Below are 23530 nucleotides of genomic sequence, written 5' to 3'. Positions count from 1 at the left end.
GCGTTATTCGATGCCGGCGCAGGGCGTGGCTAGCGTAAATACTCCAAAACTTTCATTGAGGAAGCAGAGACCTATGAATGCTGGAACCTGCTGATTGACGTCGACTCCGCGAAGGTGCCGACTGTTAGACACACGAACCGCTCATGCATGTTAATGAGTTAGCACCGACAGGGGGCACACATCCGGCTCGGAGCTGCACAAGGGTCTGGGTGGGGCGAGAGGTCCGCTTATGTCACCACGTGTTGACGATTAACCACAAGATGAAGTGTGAACAGAGACACACCACAGCAGTCAACAATGGCTCGACCGATCTCAGGGGCGCGGCTGCCAGTCCCGGCTCAGCCTCGCTGCCAGCGGCGGCTGGCCCAGGCGTCGCGGTGTCAGCTCAGGTCCGACCGACCGGCCGCTGACCCCAGTCCAGCCGGAACCCTGAGCGCCAAGTCCAGCCCACGCGAACGGAAGCGGGGTCGAGGCTGCGACAGCGCTTTGGGTCGGGGTCCGGCGCCGGAAGCAGCCCGCCGTGACGTGCCTCTGCCGATCTCTGGCCTTATCAAGGTGCGCCGCGTGCCGATAAGGAGCGGCGGCGTGGAGTCGCGGAGTGGACCTGAGACGGAGCGGGGCCGGCGCGCCGGACCAGGAGCGGGGCACGTGCAATAGCTGACCCCGGTCATCAATGGCGGCGGTGACAGAGGACGACACCGAGGGTGGTGTGCGGTACCAGCCCGTGGCCGTGGGCGAGCAGCCGGCCGATCCGAGCGGAGCCCGGCCGGCCCGGACAAGGCAGGTGAGACGGCGCCGATAGCGCGCCCCGTGCCTGCCCTCTCCCCACACCCATGGGAGAGAGCCAGGTGATGCTGCCTCTGGGCGGGGCGCTCGGCTGCAGCCGGCAGCCACTGGTGGAAAGCCCGGCATCTGTTGTTGTCCCGGTGCACGGTGTGACCGGCGGCACCGCGACGGTAATGGGCTAACTCCGCCGGTTGGTTTCAGTACTACTTCAGGAAGATTGCGCTTCGCACCATGGCCATGCTGCTCCTTCTGTGCACCATATTTGGCCTGGTCTACGTCGGTGAGTTCGTCAGCGCTTTGAGTGTCAGTACAGGCAGATCATGCTAGAAGGAATGTGCATGCATGCAGGAATGTGCACCGGCTGGTGTGAATCAGTGTAGACAAAGCGTAACAGTTGGCATCAAATGCTGCTTTATAACACACGCAGGCGCGCGCACACAGGCATGCGCTCAAAAGGGCGTCAGTCAGTTTTCATAATGAAAAGACGACTCCTAGGTATGCCCTCAGCATTCTGCGCCTGTGGGAACTCTTCTCAATTGTCACGTTGCGAGGTATCGCTAACTGCTAAGCTTGCTTGCATTGCATCTTTATCCGGCGGCTATTGTGCACGGGCCGATAAACCACGCCGCATTTGATGCTGCATGAATGCAGCATGAAAGTTATAATGCTGTCCCGTGGGCCAAGCGCAAGAATCTGATCTTAGCTTCACCCGGGACAACCGGAGCCAGAGGCCAGTAAGGGAGGCATTCATAAAGCTCTACCTTATTGATGATTTCACTCAGGATATAGGCGTTTACAGCACTGCACGTGCGCTCGGGAGTTCACCTCTGCTCAAACGTTCGGACCCTGGCCCACTGCCATCGGCAGCAAACGAATATCTCCCGGCATGGATTTGGTGACTGAAAGGCTGCATTTTGTTTAGCCACGATGATGACCACCGTCCAGCCGCGGAAACATGGCAGTCTCACGCCGAACAGCGCTGCTCTCGCCCTAGATGCTCTCGCACGCTGTACGATTCACGTCCGCCCCGTGGGCGACAGAGGGACCGCCTCTCTGGATACAGCCGGCCGCGGTGACGCCAGCCGGCTGTGTGCGCCGTTGCAGTGGCGACGGTGCATGACCCGGCGCCAGAGCTGGCCCTGCCGCCAGTCGTGCGGCCCTGGGACGCGCCGCCAGAGAGGCCCATCCGCGTACCCGGTCTGCACAGCCACGGCAGTCACGGCAGCCACGGCACTCTCGGCATCATGAACGGCGGCGCCGCCAAGCCCGGTCAGTGAGCAGTGGTCAGTGTCGGTAGTCATGAATCTCAGTTGTCGGTGTCGGTGTCGATGTCAGTGTCAGCCAGCGATGTCAATGAGATCACTGACTCCTGACGGTGGTCAGGAGACAGTGGTCAGGAGTCAGTGGTCGGGGACCAGTGGTCAACGGTCGGTGGTCATTCGGGGGTTCGAGGCCAGAGGTTAGGGAGTCAGGAACCGGTAATATACAATTAATGGGCAGCGATGACTGGTTGTAAACTTCGGGCCTGGGTACGTCCGTATGGAATGGAAGGGTGTCAATCCTTGCGTGCGTATCCAGCTGATGGCACAACAGGCAGAAGATGGACGCAACTGCACGCTCAGGTGAATGTAGTATTGCATGTGTCGAACTGGCGACTTATTTAAAAGCATATGTACACTTATGCGTAATAATTGGCATAGTTAGCACAAATGTGGCACCCGTGGGTGCTCGCAGGCCATGGGCGAAAAGAATGTGCAGTAAGAATGTATCACTTAAGATATAGAAAGCTCTGCGCTGCAATAGATGTTTTCTGTTAATCCGCTAAACCAGATTGCATCCAAACGAGCCTGTTTAGCGCAGCTTGACGTTAAATAGACAACAACCGGTTACGGTGGCAGTCCGGACAGAGCGCTCATGCCACCGGCCAATAGCGCCTTCCAGGATTGGCTAGCATCAAGCCCTGAGGTGCGGAGAGTCTGACTCAGGGCCCAGTCCGTACCGGGCTCCTCCGTACCAAGCTCCTCCGTACCAAGCTCCTCCGTACCGGGCTCCTCCGTACCGAGCTCCTCCGTGCCGAGCTCCTCCGTGCCAAGCTCCTCCGTACCGGGCTCCTCCGTACCGAGCTCCCCCGTACCGAGCTCTTCCGTACCGAGCTCCTCCGTACCGAGCTCCTCCGTGCCGAGCTCCTCCGTACCGAGCTCCCCCGTGCCTAGCTCCTCCGCACCGAGCTCCTCCGTACCGAGCTCCTCCGTGCCGAGCTCCTCCGTGCCGAGCTCCTCCATACCGGGCTCCTCCGTGCCGAGCTCCTCCGTACCGAGCTCCTCCATACCGAGCTCCACACTTAACCGGGGCTGTGTTCTACGAAACCAGATCGATCCGTAAGTTTGTCAGTTGTTTGTCGGGGTATTTCTGGGGCCTGGTCGCTTTAGCCTCTTCAGTTTACAGCAGGCCGGTACTGTTCTGAAGGACCAGGTTACATGAGCTCTTGATCCTCACCTTGATAGGCGGAGAGGGTTTGATGCGACCCCCTCGCCCCAAGGCTCATTAAGGATGCTTTTCCTCCGATATGCTGCACAGCCGTCCAATCTTCAGTAACGAATGGGGCATCCATTGCGGTGCGTGTTTTAGAAGGCCGGCAAGGACGGCTGGCGGCAGCCGAAGGTGCCGCGGAACGCACGCGACGAGGCAACAGTGTTACATTAATGGGACCATACATCATACTTACATGCTCAAAACACATAGCAGTATACACTATTGTATTCAGAATTTGGCTCAAAATGCGTATGTATAGGTTTTGTGTCGCCACGATGTATGGTCTCGTATGTGTAATGTAAAGCTGAAAAAGTGTGATTTTTGAAATCAGCATCAGATCTGGCATACGGGTTCAACCACTGACTTGCCAGTGTACAAATAGTACCAATCGCAAGATCCCGTTGGGAACAATTCACTGATGTTTTCCACCAAGTTCTATCTTTATAAGTTTGGAAACGCCAGAAGAGGTCACACCCTTCTCATCAGCCTGCGTTATGAAAGGCGGTGAATCAGACCAGGGTCAAGCTGATTGTGACCCGGGAGATCAGACCAGGGTCAAGCTAACCGCGACCCGGGCGAACAGACCAGGGTCAAGTTGACCGCGATCCGGGCGATCAGACCAGGGTCAAGCTGACCGCGACCCGGGCGATCAGACCAGGGTCAAGCTGACCGCGACCCGGGCGATCAGACCAGGGTCAAGCTGACCGCGATCCGGGCGATCAGACCAGGGTCAAGCTGACCGCGACCCGGGCGCGCCCTTGCCGGGACCACTTCAGACTCAGTTCCCCAGCTCGCCGATGCTGCGGCTCCCAGGTTCGAGCGGTGGTTATCCGCAGACCGGTGAGACGGTCCCACGCCGATCCGGCCCGAGCGGGTGCAATTTCACGGTGCCGTCAATCGGCTCGATGATCGGCTGAGCCAGAGCCGAGGGAGAGCTGCAGTGGCCGCCAGTCTGCGGGCGCGACCCTCCCGACCCTTCCGGTCCTTCCGTGACCCCGCCTATCCGCCCGTGACCCCGCGGGTCCTGCCGTGACACGGACCTCCTCAGCTTGACCTTGTCTGTCCTCAGGTGACCCCGGCATTCTCGTGACCCTGCTAGTCGTTCCTCAGCTCCACGGGTCAGGTGGCCGTAACCTGCCGGTTCCCTCTCGATTCCGTGGCATCGTGTGTGACCCCACAGACGCTAGCGTGACCCCAGCGCTCTTCGCGTGATCTTGTTACCGTCGCGGTCCCGTACATTGGAATTGCTCGGCTTGAAAGACGTTTCCGATGCCAGAGATGTCAAACACACGGTAATCACACGTCGATGGCCTGCCGTCCAGCCGTGTCTGGTGGACACGGATGTGATGAGCGGCGACATCATCCTGACTGGGTTCAAACAAAGGGCGGCTCACACTGCGCTGCTGACAAGAGGTCAATATCAATCGATGCTCTGGCACGCGCGACCACCTACAGACTGAATTATGGGATAGACAGCAGCGCAATGATGTTGTAAATGAGATCGACACCACTCTGTAGGAATCGTGCAATGTGTCGCTGAATCACGAACTAAACGGCGAGGGCACCCTGTGCTATTGTCAACATAGAGGCCGCCGGCAGCTCCCTGCACGAGTGTGGGACTGCTAAATTATGGGACTGGTGCAAATAAGCAATGTGTGTCATACAGCAGTTGCGCTCGGAAATGTAGGGTGAACATCGGATATTGCTTTGAACAAGCAACTTACTAGTGCCGAGGAATGCTGAGAGATATGTAGAACACAGGTTTATGCACGGCCACATTTTGCCCAAAAGCTTCAAGTAATCGATTTCAACGGAATAATTCCCTGGTGGTCAGACTGTATGTTAGTTTCAACTAACCACTTGCCAGACGATGGTTGTTGGCTTGCCTGCCACAGTTTGCATCAAGTATATGCCCAGAGCACAGATGAAGCATTCCTGCAGGGCTTGCAGCCTACGAGCTGCAACTATCCAGTGTCTGAAATGCAACTATCCAGTGTCTGAAATGGACCATCCGGATTCGCGTGGGTCATGAACTCCATGGCCGATGTATGTCACAGTGTAAGTCGTATTTGATAACGGCAACTGGGCGCCGACTCCAGGACAGTTCCCGTGGCTTGTCGACATCCAGGTCATTGACACAGGTCAGAGCAAGTGCGCAGGATCCCTGATTGACCCAAACTGGGTCATCACTGCCGCCCACTGCGTGTCAACAATGCCGTCGGCCGACCTCCGGGTAAGTTTCAGACGAGAATGTGAAGCTAGTCCAGGCTATCTGCCGATCGTTTTGCCTGGACCAGAGCTCGGAACACGGCTGATAGCGTGTGTCTGTAAGAAGCTTTGGCCGATCGATGTTATCACATTTAATTTCTGTTCCATATGTTACACATGGGGCTATTCTGCAGCAAATTGCCAAGGCATGTTCACCATGATCTCTCCGATTTGGATCCAATTTTCGCACATAGGTATATTGACACCCCACATTATATTCATGTAATTTTGGATTGGTTTGGTCACATCGGCCACGATCTATAGGTCACCGAATACTTAGATGTAGTTTTTCGGTTAGTTGTCACTTAGACATAGACGTCACTTGATTTGATGGCGCCAGCATATCATTAGAAATAGGATTATCCGTTGCAGTCATTAAGTAATACTTATGACCATTCCCGGTCCTCTTCTGACCCCGTGACCTCTTAACCTTTTCTTTCATATATGACCTTTTTCAGTGATTTTATTTCTCATTAAAAACTTTCTAGCACATTGTCTGCGTGATAACTTTTGAAAGATATATCTGCAACTTTTCATCGAATTGATAAATGGCATCAGAGCCATGCTAAGCAGCGCGTACTACGTGAGCTCTGAGTCCCTTCATCCGATTCTGAAATTCCAGGCCAACGGTGAATTTGGTAGCCAAAGTATAATGCGTTGCACTGCTCGGCACGGTCCGTCCTACCCTCTGATCTCGCCTGACCTTTAGCGCGCTGGCTGCCACCGGCCGCAGGCCATTCCAGTCAAGGGCAAATGGCGCGCGCCTAAATCAACCCACCTGTCACGCGTGGGCAGATCGCAAGACAGGCGCTCTAACCAGCCCAGCTATCGGACGGGCGAGATGAAGTTTTCTTTGTCCTGCTGACCCCGCGCTGTGTCACCGAGGGGGAGAGTGAGGTCATGTTATAGTCTTTGAATACCGTCAGTGCGTGTGGAAGCAACATGGTAGATACGAATACTTTTTGAAAGCTCGCCGTCCAATCAATACGTTGGTGATATCTTGGAACATGTAAGAGATACGTACGATACGATACGATACAGGTGAAATATTGTATCTCGCGGGCACAGGAATTATTGTAATGACATCCTATGGCATAGAACACTGAACACGGAACCAGGCGGTTTAAATGTAACCACGGTGTAACCGACTATATCAGTTCATCACAAACACCTGCGAGCCTTACAGTGCAGTCCGGAAATGTAGGCTGCTGCTGTGCTGCTATGTGTCATGTGGTGACATTTTGAGGACTCAATGGAATGGAAAACCCATGGGTACTGACATGGAATGGGTCACCAGATGGGTTGGGTACAGATCTTGGGAAAATTACGTGTATCGTTGCGGGGGTAAACCAGGTGAATGGAACCACCAAGTGAAACGTTTATGACGTGGGAGACAGATACTTCACGAAATAGTAAGAAAAGTTATTTCCTGCGCTTTTTAGTCACAAAGCTTATTTTACGCTGCGTATTATGCTATCAAGGCAACAGACCAAGTTTGGGTGTGAATTTTAATGAAACCTCTCCATAACCTCTAACTCAAGTGAATGCAAACGGATGGATGACGGTCTTGTCTAACTGGGTTGAATGTGGAGGGAACGAATTCGTTAAAGGAAGTCTTACCCGTGATCCCATTGATGTCAATGCTTTATTTTTGCTGCAAGTTGCAAAAAGCTATGTTTGCCAAATGATATTGGCCAACAAAGAAGCAAAGCGAAGATTATTGACTTACTAAAAAAAGACTGACAGATTGACACCCTTTTTATGCAAAGTGTTTTAATGTTATGATTCCTACACATTTGCTCTCGCAGCAGAAGCATCTTATAGTGGGTAAACCGGCGCATATGGTGCCATGCATTACACATAATACATGAGCGCAGGAAATATTTGCACGCACTTGGCGCATAATTTCATGTGGAAACTTTACAAGTGCACGTAGCAAAGCACATCTAGTCATTGGCGGCAATTACGCAAGCCCTGCATACGGTGACACGTCAAGTCGTGCGTACCCTAAGAAGGCATTTGGGCTGAATATTTTATGTTTCATCGGCCCGTTGGAAGCGAGCACATTATGCCGCTCGCTTGACAAACTCATCGATGCCGTCGTATGCATTTCGTCATGCAAGATAGCAAAGGAAGACCACCTACGTAGAAGCGCGAAACTATCTCATGGCCACGAATAATTGCAAAGTTAAATATCTTCGCATAATGCCTTCAGCATCCGTCTGAAAAGGAGCGCAGTTTTTGTAGGCTTGGATAAACGTACGCTCGTACGTGTATATCAAAGCAGACTTATACGCGCGGTATCAAAAGCAGAGTGAGATGCTGCCCCTCCAGCTGCGTTGTTCACGAGGAAGTCGAATACCGCACAAAAGCTTGTTGACTATCCCTCGTGCAAAGCACAAAAATAGTTGCAGCGTGGTCTTAGCGTCGCACCAGTAAAACCTCCGGGCTACGTCTGGTAGAACAAATGTAAAGTGTTCCAAAAAAACCGACCAGCACCGCCTCACAGCCGGCAACAGGATCGTGTAGCTGCGTGTATAACTGGGGTTGTGTCTCGGCCACAGAGTGATGACGCGTCACCTGCGCTCCGCCTCACTGGGCGGGATCACAAGCTCGGCTACCAGGAGAGCAATGTCAACTGAGGCGCACGCGCTCCGCCTCACTGGGCGGGATCACAAGCTCGGCTACCAGGCTCACTGGGCGAGATCACAAGCTCGGCTACCAGGCTCACTGGGCGAGATCACAAGCTTGGCTACCAGGAGAGCAATGTCAACTGAGGCGCACCGATCAACCGGAACACACTTCAACCGAACATATTCTGTTAATGCATTAACATTCACATTGCCTAGGCTATACAGTTGTCCGTTCACTCTTCTCTCATCGGGATACTTCGCATACTTCAACATGCCATTCATTTTTGCCTGTTATGTCGCAGACGCTATTTATCACCAAAGGCTGCATATCTAGCCCGCTAATTCCAAGAGCTGCGGTCTGGAGCTCGAGATTCTGGTGATCCAGACGGACAACGCCACCACCAGCCAGTGCCACTTCTGCGACCATATGGTATACAGCATGGCCTATTTAGCCACGTTGTGCAAGGATTCGGCCACGGACGCATTTTTCTTCCTCCCAAAGCAGAAATACACACGTCTCCAGAAACTTTACCTCGGCAATCGACCCAGCCGGCTGCAGAACGAACAATTCATCTGCCAGTTCTGGCGTACCTGCATCTTAATGACATGCAAGCCGGTGCCAGCCTTTCCGACAGCAGAATTGTTATGGATCGTAGTGCTAGAACGCCGAAAGCTATGCCTGCATCTATTTCAACTCATGTAGCAAGCTGTATCATGCACTCCTCATTTTTTTAAAAAGGCCTTTAAAATGACACTCTTATCAGCTAGCTACAGCCTACAAGCACCTGTTCAGGATCAGACCAGCTGATTACTTCCGGCCACGCGTTCTGATGTGATACCCATTTCGGTACTGTTTCAGTGCCACACTCACCGAACACATGAACAGGCCCATACCACGGCGGCAAATGTTGACGCCGATGGCACGTCACGGAGCCGGCATTACATAGAAAACTGCATATAATCATTCAGACAATTCGCTGCAGCATCCTTTGGGGAAAGTTGAAAAATATTTTAAGGGGTCATGGATGCAAGAAAATGTCATGAGGTCACGGGAGCAAAACTTGACTTGGATTGCTCACGTATACCTGCATTGGGTGCAAAAAGTCGTCTGCTTTCAAATAATGTGCAGCTTTCATCAATTCCAAGCAGCCATTCTATAAATTGAAACTACTTCATCGCCAAACTTTCCGGATGAATCCGAATGCCTCATGACCTCTATATCGTGACCCATGTGACCTAAAAGCATAACAATCGCAGGAGCTTCATCTGTGATGAGGCTAGTACGCGTGTCAAATTTCTTCCGAATCGGAGGGATCATTATAAGCAGTTCTAGGTTCACCTGGGGGATTTGATTTGCTGGAATAGCCCTAATATTAATTGCCTGTAATTCCCATTTAATAGTGTCCTCAAACGTATGTCACTCTCTTTATCCACGATGAAACCAACCATCGCAAGTTTTCCGATTGATGGGATTGTTCAAAACCCGCAAGCAGCAGCTATGTAACTGTTATTTGATGGCAAGCTTCAGATGGGTTATGACATGGCTAGCTCTTTAGAGATTACTGTAAAATGCAGATGGAATACACGCATAAGTGCATGTGCTAAAGGCATGCATTACATAATTTTGTTTCATCGACTGCTTTAAATCGCCGGGCAGAAAAGAGCTGCAAATGTCCCAGAAGACATATATGCCTCTGCGAAAACTCCTGAAGCCACGTCACGCCGCATCTTAATCAACATAACAAGTTGGCATGGGAACTGTGTTGCATCTGTCCGACACACACATGGTGCTGTTTGCAGTGCTTTGGTGCCAAAATTGCCGCATGACAAAATCAGTAGGTCTGCTTCTACAACAGCTGTGAGTAAGACGCGAAGTTGACGTTGGGATACGACAGCACCGCCGCCCTCCTGCTGCTTCAGATAGTGATGGGAGAGCACGACATCGCCCTGCACGACGAGTTTGAGCAGATCAGCTCAATCAAGAAGGTGGTGATCGAGCCCGACTTCAGTACGCGGTAAACGACTGGCCGCGGCGCCCGGCACCAGTGGTCACGCAGTATCAGTCAGTGTGCTGAGCGCGTCCACAATCCTCATCGTCCCATAAACTCGGAGAGGAATCTCCGTCCCGCGACGGGTAAGATTATTCCGAGTCTGTTAAGATCATCAAGGCCATCGCTGACAATCTTGAGCTCCATGCAATAAAGGCGTGCATGGTGTGCGCGACAGCCCAGCCCGGCTTCGCTGTTCGGTGCTAGCGCGCGCTGCAGACAGTTCAGCTTCCGGCCGCCGGCAGCGTTTCGTAACACTTGACAAAGCCACCCGGCAAAAGCGTCATCCAATCGTGCAGAAGCGCAGCAGCGCTGGTGAGCACCGCGGCAGCCCGGCTTGCGATCAATAGCGGCCCCGGCGGGGGCAGCCGCTGGCTGGGCCCCCAGAAGTTCCGGCGGTAACCACTGCCCGAGCACCGCCCGCTAACTTTCGCGCGCTCACAAAGGCCGTCACCAATTAACTAACGCAGTCGACGCCGGCGATCGGGGTTCTAGGCCGAGTACCCTCGACTGCCTGGGGGCATTCGGTGAACAGCGCACTTGTGCGGCTTCAGCGAGTCAGACCTGCTCGGTCATTGCCTGTGCAATTCACCTTGGCGCCGACTGAGAACGACGCGGACTGAAAACGACGAGGGCAAACGGTGCTTGTCTGTACGGTTGTGCGGCCCGGTGAAAACGCTCCGATAGCTAGAGTGCATCAGTTGCGCAGCTTCATCCGTCTATTGCGTCTGTCTCGTTTATCAAATTACTTTTCCCGGTAGTTGGAACAAAGCTGCAGTTCCTTTATTATTTTCTAGAGCTTTTCTAATGGCTGGCACAGCTCGAGATCTTACAGCTGCTAGGCTGTCGGTTGCATGCGACTCCGCTTAGTCTGATTAACGCAGTGTATGCCAAGTTAGGGATACCATGCCGATCTTCAGGCAAAGTTGAGAGTCTCAGCAGCAGCATAATCGACTCTTAGCAGAAGAGCAATTGGGAACTAAAGCGGTCTGAGTCTGAGTTCCTCGAAACGGCTTGAGTGCTGAGGAGTTGGGCTCATTATCACCGCCATAAATCATATGACGAGCGTTCTCAGTGCAAGTGGGTAGCAAGCCGAGCGAGCCGTATCTCACTTGATTAGAGCGTTTGCCCGTGAGCGCGTGGCGTGTCGTGGGCTCGGGCCCACTTACCGAGCCGGTATTTCACCATCCCCAGCTATGTGCAGTGCCAGGTGCTGGCTGCTGGGACGCCTTAGGCCAAATATACTGTTTGTGTTATAACATATAGCACTGTGATATTCCGTCATTGGCACTGAGCCCGCGTGATATGCAGAGAACTGCATTGCGGTGCTAATAATAGTTATACGCGGGTGAGATATGCGCAAAACAGTCTAAGTATACCTTAAAGCATTACATTGTGATAAAATGTATTGTACTGTATTGTAATTGTATACCTTAATGTATCGTGTACATAAAATTAAACGTGCGATGGTCTGTCAAACCTACACCGTCGCGTCGGATATGTAAAACGGCTTGAGAGTGGTTCATTTGAACCCCCCCCCCCCCCTGGTGTGTTATTTTCTGACCGTGCGCAGACGCGGTGTCACTTCCTAGCTTCCCCGCTATCTCGAAAACCAAGCACGCCAAGGTCCCAGCGGAAAGCGAGCCTGGAAACAGCGGCGGACCGGCGGAAAGCGATAGATCGGGCCAGGTCGTCGGGGTACAATGATTACGGTTAGGCTCCACTCCTATTTGCATCTCTGTATGAGCCACGTCCATGGCACATCATATACAGCAGTGATAGACCATCAGCGGATACGATCTGTGACATATCAAGCAGCGATAGACCATCAGCGGATACGATCTGTGACATGTCAAGCAGTGATAGACCATTAGTGGATACGATCTGTGACATATCAAGCAGTGATAGACCATCAGCGGATACGATCTGTGACATATCAAGCAGTGATAGACCATCAGCGGATACGATCTGTGACATATCAAGCAGCGATAGACCATCAGCGGATACCATCTGTGACATATCAAGCAGTGATAGACCATCAGCAGATACGATCTGTGACATATCAAGCAGTGATAGACCATCAGCGGATACGATCTGTGACATATCAAGCAGTACTAGACCATCAGCGGATACGATCTGTGACATGTCAAGCAGTGATAGACCATCAGTGGATACGATCTGTGACATATCAAGCAGTGATAGACCATCAGCGGATACGATTTGTGACATATCAAGTCGGGCCAAAGGGTCGGGCTGATGTGAGTGAACCTTACCCCCCTTTCCCAGTAAGAAAGCGAGCTCAGAAACCAAAACTGACCATGCTGGATAGCGCTGGTCAAGCTGTACTAAATGCCTCCTGATGTAACACAGGACATTGTGAAACAAGATAACAGCAGTTAAAACATAATACACATATCATGAAGATCGTTACCGCGACGTATTTCACCCATATTGGTCTTAGATGGCCGAACCTAATTGCATTTTATAGGATGGTGAGACCCTCTCTCCCTTTCCCTCTCTCCCTTTCCCTCTCTCTCTCTCTCTCTCTCTCTCTCTCTCTCTCTCTCTCTCTCTCTCTCTCTCTCTCTCTCTCTCTCTCTCTCTCTCTCTCTCTCTCTCTCTCTCTCTCTCTCTCTCTCTCTCTCTCTCTCTCTCTCTCTCTCTCTCTCTCTCTCTCTCTCTCTCTCTCTCTCTCTCTCTCTCTCTCTCTCTCTCTCTCTCTCTCTCTCTCTCTCTCTCTTTCTCTCTTTCTCTCTCGCTCTCGTGGAAGAGCTGCTTGATCCATGCTCCTCATCCCTTGTGTTAGTATTTGAATACACCCATATGCATACTAAAACATCAGACGAGGGTGACAGTCCAAGCGATCATTTCATTGTTAGCCTACAAGCAGCCACCCATTACCACCAATGAACGGCAAATGTCTGATCTTGTTCCTTGCCCTTTGATTCTGTTTGCATAGCAGCTTTTGCACTTTTGGAAGACATTTTTGCGGCATCGCACCATTCAGTTCATAATGCGGTGCACTGATGTTTGGTTCTGAGCATCGCGGTAAGAAGCAGCAGGCATTTCTTGTCACCTTTCATGTGCGATAAATGATAAAAAAGTATGTGTTGTGTAGCCAGTTCGAGTGAAAATAATCCGTGCTCTGTGGATCAGGGTCAAGGCCGATTACGCTGAGGCTTTGTCAAGCACAAGTCCGGTGGGAGGCTTGAACGCTCCCTGGGTTCCCAAAAGTTTGGCGCAAAGTGCAAGTCTAAGCTTGATATATTGTCCCTAAAAGATTTCGCTGCTTTAAGATGGGTTCTCCAGCGATATTGATTGAGATGGTGCTTATTAAAGGACTATGTGACTCAAGCTTTCGTGGTCATACCATACTGACTCTTGGCTCTTGAGTCATATGTAACTATCACTCAAGTTTTCTGCGGTGCGCTTCATGCTCCCATTAGAGGACACCGTAATGGTTTTCAAACCCTAGTAAGTAACATAGCTGGTGACCGCGTGGGACCGCGCGCCTGTTTGTTTCATCAGGTACAGCCGTAATGTGAGTGACTCGCCCCTGTTTTCAGCGCCGCGCTGCCGAACGACATCGCTCTGCTTCAGCTGGAGACCCCGGCCGTGTTCAACGAGCGGGTGACTGCCATCCAGCTGACCAGAGATGACTCCAGCTTCTGTGAGCTTCTGTTCTCTCTCGCCACCGATGGGACCAGGGAGGGGCAAAGCTGGCCAGAGATGACTCCAGCTTCTGTGAGCTTCTGTTCTCTCTCACCACTGATGGCACCAGGGGGAGGGGCAAAGCTGACCAGAGATGACTCCAGCTTATGTGAGCTTCCGTTCTCTCTCACCACCGATGGGACCAGGGAGGGGAAAAGCTGGCCAGAGATGACTCCAGCTTCTGTGAGCTTCTGTTCTCTCTCACCACCGATGGGGCCAGGGGGAGGGGCAAAGCTGACCAGAGATGACTCCGGCTTCTGTGAGCTTCTGTTCTCTCTCACCATCGATGGGACCAGGGAGGGGTTAACCTGGCCAGAGATGACTCCAGCTTCTGTGAGCTTCTGTTCTCACTCACCACCGATGGGACCAGGGAGGGGCTAAGCTGGCCAGAGATGACTCCAGCTTTTGTAAGCTTCTGTTCTCTCTCGCCATCGATGGGACCAGGGAGGGGCAAAGCTGGCCAGAGATGACTCCAGCTTCTGCGAGCTTCTGTTCTCTCTCACCATCGATGGGACCAGGGAGGAGCAAAGCTGGCCAGAGATGGCTCTAGCTTCTGTGAGCTTCTGTTCTTTCGCACCATCTCTATTCATCTCTTACTCTCTCACCACCGATGGGACAAGGGGAGGGGCAAAGCTGGCCAGAGATGGCTCCAGCTTCTGTGAGCTTCTGTTCTCTCTCACCATCGATGGGACCAGGGAGGAGCAAAGCTGGCCAGAGATGACTCCAGCTTCTGTGAGCTTCTGTTCTCTCTCACCGCCGATGGGACCAGGGAGGGGTTACGCTGGCCAGAGATGACTTCAGCTTCTGTGAGCTTCTGTTCTCTCTCACCATCGATGGGACCAGGGAGGGGCAAAGCTGGCCAGAGATGACTCCAGCTTCTGTGAGCTTCTGTTCTCTCTCACCATCGATGGGACCAGGGAGGAGCAAAGCTGGCCAGAGATGGCTCCAGCTTCTGTGAGCTTCTGTTCTTTCGCACCATCTCTGTTCATCTCTCACTCTCTCACCACCGATGGGACAAGGGGGGGGGGGGGCAAAGCTGGCCAGAGATGACTCCAGCTTCTGTGAGCTTCTGTTCCCTCTCACCATCTCTATTCATCTCTCACTCTCTCTCTCACCACTGATAAGACCAGGGCGTAGCAAAAAAGGGGAGCAGCGTGTCATCTCAATTATTCTGAAATGCGGCGTTACATATAAAGTTCTACAATAGCCTCACCCTACTAACAATCAAGCGTTGCCGCCGCCTTTACGGTTAGGTCTTGCACCGCTCCAAGTGTTCATACTTGTAAGCTGGTTAGTCCGTCCCGATAGCTCAGCTGGTAAGAGCGGTTGCCTCAGGGCTGGACAGCTGGTGCAGCCGCACGGGGTTGACAGCAAACCAGTCGGCGAAGGATCACGAACACAAGCAACAGTGAGCGGGGTTAAGGGAAACGGGCATACAACCGGGGAGGAAGCATATAACCGGAGACGAAGCATACAAGCGGGGAGGAAGCATACAACCGGGGAGGAAGCATACAGATGTTTGGCCATTGCACCGAATGGAATGTGCAATGAGAACAGGGAACATTTGCGGAGAGTCAGTGGTCGATGTAGCAAAGCAGCTGGCACGCGAGCAGAAACAGACTGTCATGAGCACGTTTACAAGCATCAAATAGAGCTATGGTTGCTACAAGATCAAAGCAGGCCTAAATATGGTGCTACACTTCCAAATTACACAACAAAGCGAAGCGTCCCTGAGTCCGCACGGTTGGCGAGCTTTACATGACCACTAAAGCTTTCCCAAAACCCGCGCGATTGGTGACTAATAAAGCCAAATAAATGACGCGCAGGCATGTTCATTAGAAATCATGCAGCTTGCTAGATTCCTGCAACGCTTGCCTCCTTGACAGACGGATCTGTACTCGCGAACGAGCTGTACACCGATTCACGTGGCGAAATATGTCGACCTCGGTTTAAGTAGACAGCTGATAATTTGAACTAATCAGTGTTTCCGAGAACTTTAGGGCACATACACTGAATGGACTGACAGTGTGTTTGTTCGATGTAAACGCGACTTAGCAGCCTAACCCCTTATTAGCGGCAATCTAAGCTCCTGAGAGTGCTCGTTGAAGTGGCCATCCGCCTCGTATCTAGCCCGGCACGACCACATTTCCCTTGAGACCACGTAAGCTCTGTTTCTGCAAATGACCGCCGATGACTTAGAAAGTTGGCGAACCGCCCGGAGGACACTGTGGATGACATCCCCGCCCGCCAAACTTCGTCATCGGATTACCCAGAGTGAGTTTGGAGTGGTGTGAGTGCCCGGTGACCGATCCAGTTCGTTATCGCGTCAGCAAAGGGCGAAGTTCTGCCTGCTGCCGGCCGTCAAATCTGTCCCGACTAGTCCGGCGTCTCCAAAAGGCGTGCCTGCAGCGCTTGGCGCCACAACTCCATTGGGAACATTTCGTCTTATCATGATCTGCCGAAGACGCTCCTGGTGTTCACATGCTTGTCTAAATTATCCTGACATTATATATTGCTTGATAACGTCAAATCGCGGTCAGCTGTCATGCTGACATGAACTAATCAGTGAACAGGTGAGCCCCGATCAGATTCTGGTATCCTTGCTGATTATGCTCTGTCGACACCCGAAGCTTGGGTTGTCAAGCGGAGGCTTTGAGCGTGCTCACAAGCTCAAAACCACCTAGAGTCCGCTCTACAGCCGATTGAATATTTGCATGAAGCAAACACAGCCGTCCAACCATAGCCGCTTGATGCTTCCTACTGTTATTTATTGGTAGTTGTTCCATGTTGTAAGTGTTAAACCTTGTGTTGTGTTGCGTTATTAATATATATCTTACGTATTCTACATATCGCTGCATTGAATAATTCATCGTTCTTTCGGCATCTATTGCAACTCAAAGACTGGACATGGGGGCAGTTTTGCCACGGCCTGAGAGCATCCTAGGTAAGAAGCGTGGGCTTATGAAATGCATTCATCAAATATCACTGTCTCGGTTCCCTGAAGGCTTAACTATTCCACATGGGGAAGCCATATCAAGTCCACTTCTGGTGTTTTTATGGTGTCCCTATAAACCACGACGGCTGGATAATGGGTGTGTTTCTGAAATAATTTGACAGCCTACGAAATTGTCAACCCCCACACCTTTCAGAGGCTGTCATACACCATACCGGAACGTTTTCTAGGGGTATGCCAGGAAGGACCACAGGATACTCCAGGCGAATATGTCGTTCAGGGTTATTTGACTATACTCGGCCGAAATTTCACTGCAGTAAGTTAGAAACGGTAATTCCAACATGGCTAGTCGCGTGCAGGTGATATGTGACGCGTGTGAACAGTCAGGGACGGATCCAGGAGTGCAGGTGATATGTGACGCTTGTGAACAGTCAGGGACGGATCCAGGAGTGCAGGTGATATGTGACGCGTGTGAACAGTCAGGGACGGATCCAGGAGTGCAGGTGATATGTGATGCGTGTGAACAGTCAGGGATGGATCCAGGAACAACAGGGAACGACTTTGAGGTCTTAGTTCCTACGCTAGGCTGAACGAGTTGTGGAAACAATTATTGCTAGAGTTCATGAGACGTTGTGGTAACAAATACTTGCAGGTCACACATCCTGTACAGATACATAAATTGCAAAATTCGACGTATGGGGACGACACCAGACAATGCAATTGGGAAAAGGGAGGGGGAGGCAGGGAGCCGATAAACTGGTCTTTCGAAGTCAGACGTTGGACAATGTGGTCGTGGTTTTCTGCTTTGCTGGCAGCTGGCATCATGCACATGAGCGACGACATTCCAGAGACATATAACAGCACGGAGAAGGGCATTGACAGACAGCATGGATGGGATGCCAACGTTCGGATACGGCGATCTCACCGATATTCTAGTGTCCGCTACGGCGATTCGTCCATCGTTACATTGTTTTGCATGTGTCTAACAAAATGTAACGAAGGTGCGAAGTCAGATGGACCGGAGCGGATACATCTTGTTCTCGTAAGCGATCTGTGTTAACAAACCAAAATTATTATAATGGGAGAATTTCAGTGGCAAAACAATTGGCTTTCGAGCATTTCCACAGACATCGCTGGCAAAAACAACACACTGATATGTTTTTTATAACCTTTAAAATAGGCAATCATTTGTAGCCTATTGGAATGACACTCAAACTAATATTTTACAATTTTAACTCCCCTGTTTTGAACACATCTTTTCACTTCTACCAATAAGAAAGCGTTTTCCTTATGAAATTTCAGCCTGGGAGTGCGTTCCGCATTTTGAGCCGTCTCTGAGCCCGTAACAGCCTTTCTCAGCACCACACGGCCGCAGTTATGCGGGGCAATCACAACAAAGACAAATATGATTTATGCGTATCGTTTAATTAAGTTATTAAACGATGCACATGACTTGTCTCTCCACTCACATAGATTTTCACAATTCTGTGAAAGCCTTTATGGTCGCTTGTATCCATGTTCGATGTACCAACTGCCATGCTGTAAGACGTAATATCTACATCATGAGTCATGTAGAGTCAGGCAGCTAACATGCAACGAGAGAAGTCCGTTTGACCTACTTCCTCTTCCTGAAGTTATATTCGTCAGGTGGCCCGTTCGAGTCCTGAATCGGCAAAGCTAGCCAAGCTGAGTCCATGTAGTGTGACATGGGGCCATGGGGCCGCACCCGTCCTGCCCTCTGACGCCACCTGACCTTAAGCGCGGTCCCTGTCAGCGGCCGCAGGCCAAATCTGTCGAGGGCCAATAGCGAGCGCCTAAAGCGATTCGACCCCACCACGCTACAGGTGATGATGGTACTTGACGCGCCGAAATCTGCGATCATTTGGTGCCCACCTGTGATGCGATCATTGGGCGCTGCCCGATCCCGCCGCGGATGCGTGTCCGTTGTCGCTGACCTCCGTCGCCCCCCGCCTCCTGGCTGAGCCCCTGCCCTTGTCCGCAGCGGCGTGCTCGGTGGCCGGCTGGGGCGCCGCCGGCGTGGACCCGGTCACCGGCCAGCCTGTCTACCCCACCGCCCTGCAGACGGTTAACATGACCCTGCTGAGCCGCGACGCCTGCCAGAGCCAGCTAATCGGCTACGTCATCACGGTCAACATGACGTGCGCCGAGGGCGAGGACGGCGCCGACGTGTGCTGGGGCGACTCCGGCGGCAGCCTCACCTGCCCGCCGATCGCCGCCCCCGCGCCCTGGACGCTGGTCGGCGTCACATCATGGGGTGTCGCCTGCGGCTACATGCAGTACCCGTCCGTGTACACGCGCGTGAGCCGCTTCATCCCGTGGATTGAGGCGGTGGCGGGCGTAGTGGTGCCGCCGGCTCCAGCGAGGTAGCGCGGCGGACATGTGCGGGCGGGGGGCCACGACACGGACCGGCTGGTGACGATTGGCTATTTCAGGTACATAAGTGCACTTCAGTGTTTTGAAATGCGTTCGTCGCCCTTTTTACGAACCGTTGAACTGTCGAATCCTTAAGCCCTTGAACCAAACTGAGCTTGGAATGCAAAAAATGCGCCTCATTAAAAGTTATGTTGTCATGAGTCGTATTTCACGAACTCAGCAATAAAACTAAAATATGCACATGCTACAGACTGGTGCGGGTCTAATGAGTTTCGGGTTGTTATGGTGACAATAACCGACCTCTGGCATATCAGGAGACAGTCATGTACTTAGAGCCAGCATCACAGGATCCCATCATCACGGAACCTTCCGAGATCCTGGATCCATCTTGCCATCCGCGCACATACCTGCCAGGAGGTGCTGGTTCAGTGGCGTTTTCAAACAGACATTGATTATCCTGGCAAATGTAATGTTTCGAAGCTGTGGTAGTGGTCCCGAGACTTGTGATCAAGAGGGTATATGGCCACAGACCACGTAGTCACGGATCACATGATCACAAGGCCTGTGATCACGAGAACATATGGCCACAGACAAAATGGTCATGGATCACATGATCACAAGGTTTATGATCACGAGAACACATGGCCAAGGACGACAAAATCACGGACCACATGGTTACAGGACTCGTGACCATGAGAACAAATGATCCCGGACCACAAATCACGGACCATATAATCACGAGACTCAAGACCACTAGAATACTTTCGTCACTGTGTTCTCAAGATGCAGGGAAAGCGAAAGAAAAGAAAAACGATTGGGCAGACTCGAGATTCCGAGCAAAACTCATACCATTCCTTTTGTTGTTGAGGTCACAATCATAGTCATGTTTGTTCATATCCTTTTGTTCCGTTGCCCACACTCAATATGTAGAATGCTGGGAAATGTTCGTGTGGGGAGGCCAGCAGAACAGGTGTCCTTCAGGGGAACAATCAGAACTAGCTTATTACAGTGAAAGATGGTGGGCTGCTGCCACTCATCTCTATATTCCTTCTACGATCGATCCCAATACAAAATGTTTTCACCATTTAGACTATTTGTTTACGAAATATTGTGGTGAAGTCCATGCTTTTACATGTGCATGGTTTAGGGTTTGAGGAGGCTTTTGAGAAAAGACATCTGGTTCGGAAACCAAACCGACTTTGAGCTGACATAATCAACTTATCTTTCTCAGATGATATTCAAGCATGATTATGCGAGACCGCAAAAACGGTCTACCTTGTAAAATTGAATGCAACTTTTCGGCAGGCTGTTTAAAATATTGATTCTGTGATATGGCTGGGAAGTACTGCTTGACGAACGAACCAGGATGAACCAACCGTCAACGACGTAACCACCAGGCGTCGTTCCTGTTCGATGATTGGTTGGACGTTACGTCATATGTGGCATGACGTAACGGCACCGGATGGCTTCTTTAAGAAAGTTATGCTAATTAAGGCAGTCTTAGCAAGAACAAATGAAATTTGCATGTTTCATGTATTTTTTAATGGAATTTTCATGTTTAATGAACGCTCTTGACCTATAGTCTGTCCAGGGGTGAAGTATGCCTTTTAAACTGCTTGACTTTAGTCTCACGATTGCCATCCGGTTTGCAAGTAGTTTCACCATCCGGTTTGCGCATAGTTTCACCATCAAGTTTGCAAGTAGTTTCACCATCCGGTTTGCAAGTAGCTTCACCATTCGGTTTGCACGTAGTTTCACCATCCGGTTTGCACGTAGTTTCACCACCAGGTTTGCAAGTAGTTTCACCATCCGGTTTGCAAAAAGTTTCACCATCAGGTTTGCAAGTAGTTTCACCATCAGGTTCGGAATTTCCACCATCACCATAGGTTCATCGATTCATGATGACGTGTCGAAGCCCAATGGGGCCCACCAGACAGGAACTGCCATTATTATGCTGCGACGGGTACACACTTTCATCAAAGATCGCCTCTCGAGCGCGACTCACGTAAACTGAGAAGAGGTTGAACGTTCTCAGTAACCCATGATGGTCTGTTGTACAATATCACGCACAGGTTTGACCAACGCTGTTGCCCCTAAAGGTGAATACCTAAAGCTGAACAGTCATAGTTTTAGAGTTCAGTCTAAGGTAGTAACCGATGAAAATCAGAAACCGTACGATCAGAAAACAGCACTGCTGCAAGGAAAGAGGAATAGAAAGGAGTGATATATACGTTAGAACGGATTACATACCGAGGAAGCTAGTCAGAACCACGCTTTGACCAGACATGCCTAGCTAAAATTGTCTCAATTAGTGACCCGATGTAGCCTAGACCCAGAAAGTCCAGTGATGTCGAAAATCAATGTCTAACCCCGCGTCCCTCTGAAGGACAGGACATCATCAAGCGCACCGTGACCGCACCAGAACGGATCCGGTTCTGACGCTGACGTCATCCCTCCGGCCTGCCAGGCAGGGACTTATTCCGCAGAGTAGCTGTCCCACTCCACGCACAGGGTGATGAGTGTGATCGGCTGGTGTGCCTCAAACTGGGCAGTCGGCGCGCCCCAGCTCGCCAGCCGAGCTCGCTCCCGTCATCAGCGCGGCGGCTGTGGCGTGGCTTGATGAAGTCAGGTCGGCACGTGGGCTGCGCAGCTGTGTCTCCTGACGATGTCCCAGCTGGCTGGCGCTGAGGTCCGGGAGGACGACGCTTGCGGAAGTGGACGGCAGCACGGCAGCCGCAGCACCTTGTTTGCAGTCATAATGAGGACGTGAGTGCCAAGCCACTTTTTATAGTTTGATATATATATATATATATATATATATATAATAGTTTTTTATATAAACGTAGCACTATTTTTGGAAGCGCTAGATCACACAGCCAAAGTCATCACTCCCAAACCTTCCGGACGCGCGTAATAGCTTGTGACGCATCTCCCCTGGAGGCAGACAGCTGGGACACAAAAAACCCGGAAGTTCGTGCTTAGTTAAAAGTTCTTGACGTTTAGCGAGCGAGCGCAGCAGAACTTGTGTAAGCCAGCGAGCGTCACGCACCCGCACAAGGACGGCTAATAAACAGGTGATGGCACCGAACAGTCAGAATCTAGACGAGGACGACCCCAAGCGATGGCGGTAGTCTTACATATGGAACAGTCACATATTAGTCTTACATATGGAACATTTTTTTCCATATGCAAGACTAATATTCGTCTCAATCTTCCCGTCAAACTTAAGTTAAAATCCTGTTAACATGTACTGAGGCCAAACAGCAACTGTCCGTTCTATAGGCACCGGGCTATGTGTATGGGCGTCGTTGGTTGAGCCTTTGCCCGACCTGTGCGGAAGTGGCTGGGTGCCCTCCTGCCCGACCTGTACGGACGTGGCTGGGTGCGCCTTTGCCCAACCTAGAGTGCCCAAGCAAAGTGCCCAAGTCGGGCAGCGTCATATGACCGAGCTGTATCCCGCGCGTCACGCCTGCACAGCGCGGGCCAGCTCGGCAGCGGCGGCCACGGCCCGACCGAGCACTTAGCCGGTGTTGCATTTGAATGGTGTTGCCGCAAATGCTTAACCCCACTCGCGCAATCACTTGCTGCTAACAGCAAATGTATCACCAGAGGACTGGCAAGGACTTCAGGCGTAATCACGATGGACTACCTTTTTGGCCTGATCATGTTAATCGCAGATTCTGGAAAACATCTTTCCTGACAGATTCTGACCATAGATGTAGGTACATCACAGAAGGTGTGAGAAATAGTATACCTATTTTAAAGTCGTTCACTTCCATGCATTGACAATTTTATCTTTATTAAAACACCATCGTCACAGTGGGCAATTTATTATACATTAAGACATTTCTATATATGTATGCATATATACACACACACACATATGTATACATATACACACACACACACACACATATATAAGTTAGGCTGATTTTAAAGTTCCTCAAAAGAAGGGCATATGGGGTGTGTATCCACTAATCTGGATGCATGCCTGTATATATATATATATAGATATATATATATATATATACCTAACCTAACCTAACCTAACCTATATATATATATAATATAATTATATATATATAAATATATATATATTGCATGTGTTCGTACGCATTTCATAAATTGCCTAATTCCATATTTTCTTATTCATTGATTGCCTGATTGAATGATTGCCCAATTCGTGGAGCAACGGAGACAAAATG

The 23530-nt window shown here is 51.1% G+C and overlaps 1 protein-coding gene across 1 annotated transcript; it reads left to right on the top strand.

Annotated features, from left to right (window-relative positions):
* The first annotated feature begins 673 nt into the window (after positions 1–673).
* On the top strand, positions 674–19560 carry LOC119103059 (chymotrypsinogen B-like). The gene is made up of 7 exons (XM_037226509.1): positions 674–784; positions 988–1066; positions 1891–2055; positions 5418–5551; positions 10140–10234; positions 13834–13937; positions 18934–19560. The coding sequence occupies exons 1-7, from the start codon at positions 674–676 to the stop codon at positions 19317–19319; spliced, it is 1074 nt and encodes a 357-aa protein (XP_037082404.1). The 3' UTR covers positions 19320–19560.
* Positions 19561–23530: the final 3970 nt, after the last annotated feature.

This window comes from Pollicipes pollicipes, unplaced genomic scaffold (genome assembly GCF_011947565.3).
Source record: "Pollicipes pollicipes isolate AB1234 unplaced genomic scaffold, Ppol_2.1 Scaffold_5724;HRSCAF=6776_pilon_pilon_pilon, whole genome shotgun sequence".
Taxonomy (NCBI): Eukaryota; Metazoa; Arthropoda; class Thecostraca; order Pollicipedomorpha; family Pollicipedidae; genus Pollicipes; species Pollicipes pollicipes.
This window is presented reverse-complemented; position numbering and strand designations above follow the sequence as displayed.

Bases quoted from the DNA above. Each gene is read 5' to 3' on its own strand.
- LOC119103059 (XM_037226509.1), top strand. From the start codon at position 674: ATGGCGGCGGTGACAGAGGACGACACCGAGGGTGGTGTGCGGTACCAG. The intron at 1,067-1,890 runs GTGAGTTCGTCA...GCGCCGTTGCAG, and splicing joins ATTTGGCCTGGTCTACGTCG to TGGCGACGGTGCATGACCCG. The intron at 13,938-18,933 runs GTGAGCTTCTGT...CCTTGTCCGCAG, and splicing joins CAGAGATGACTCCAGCTTCT to CGGCGTGCTCGGTGGCCGGC.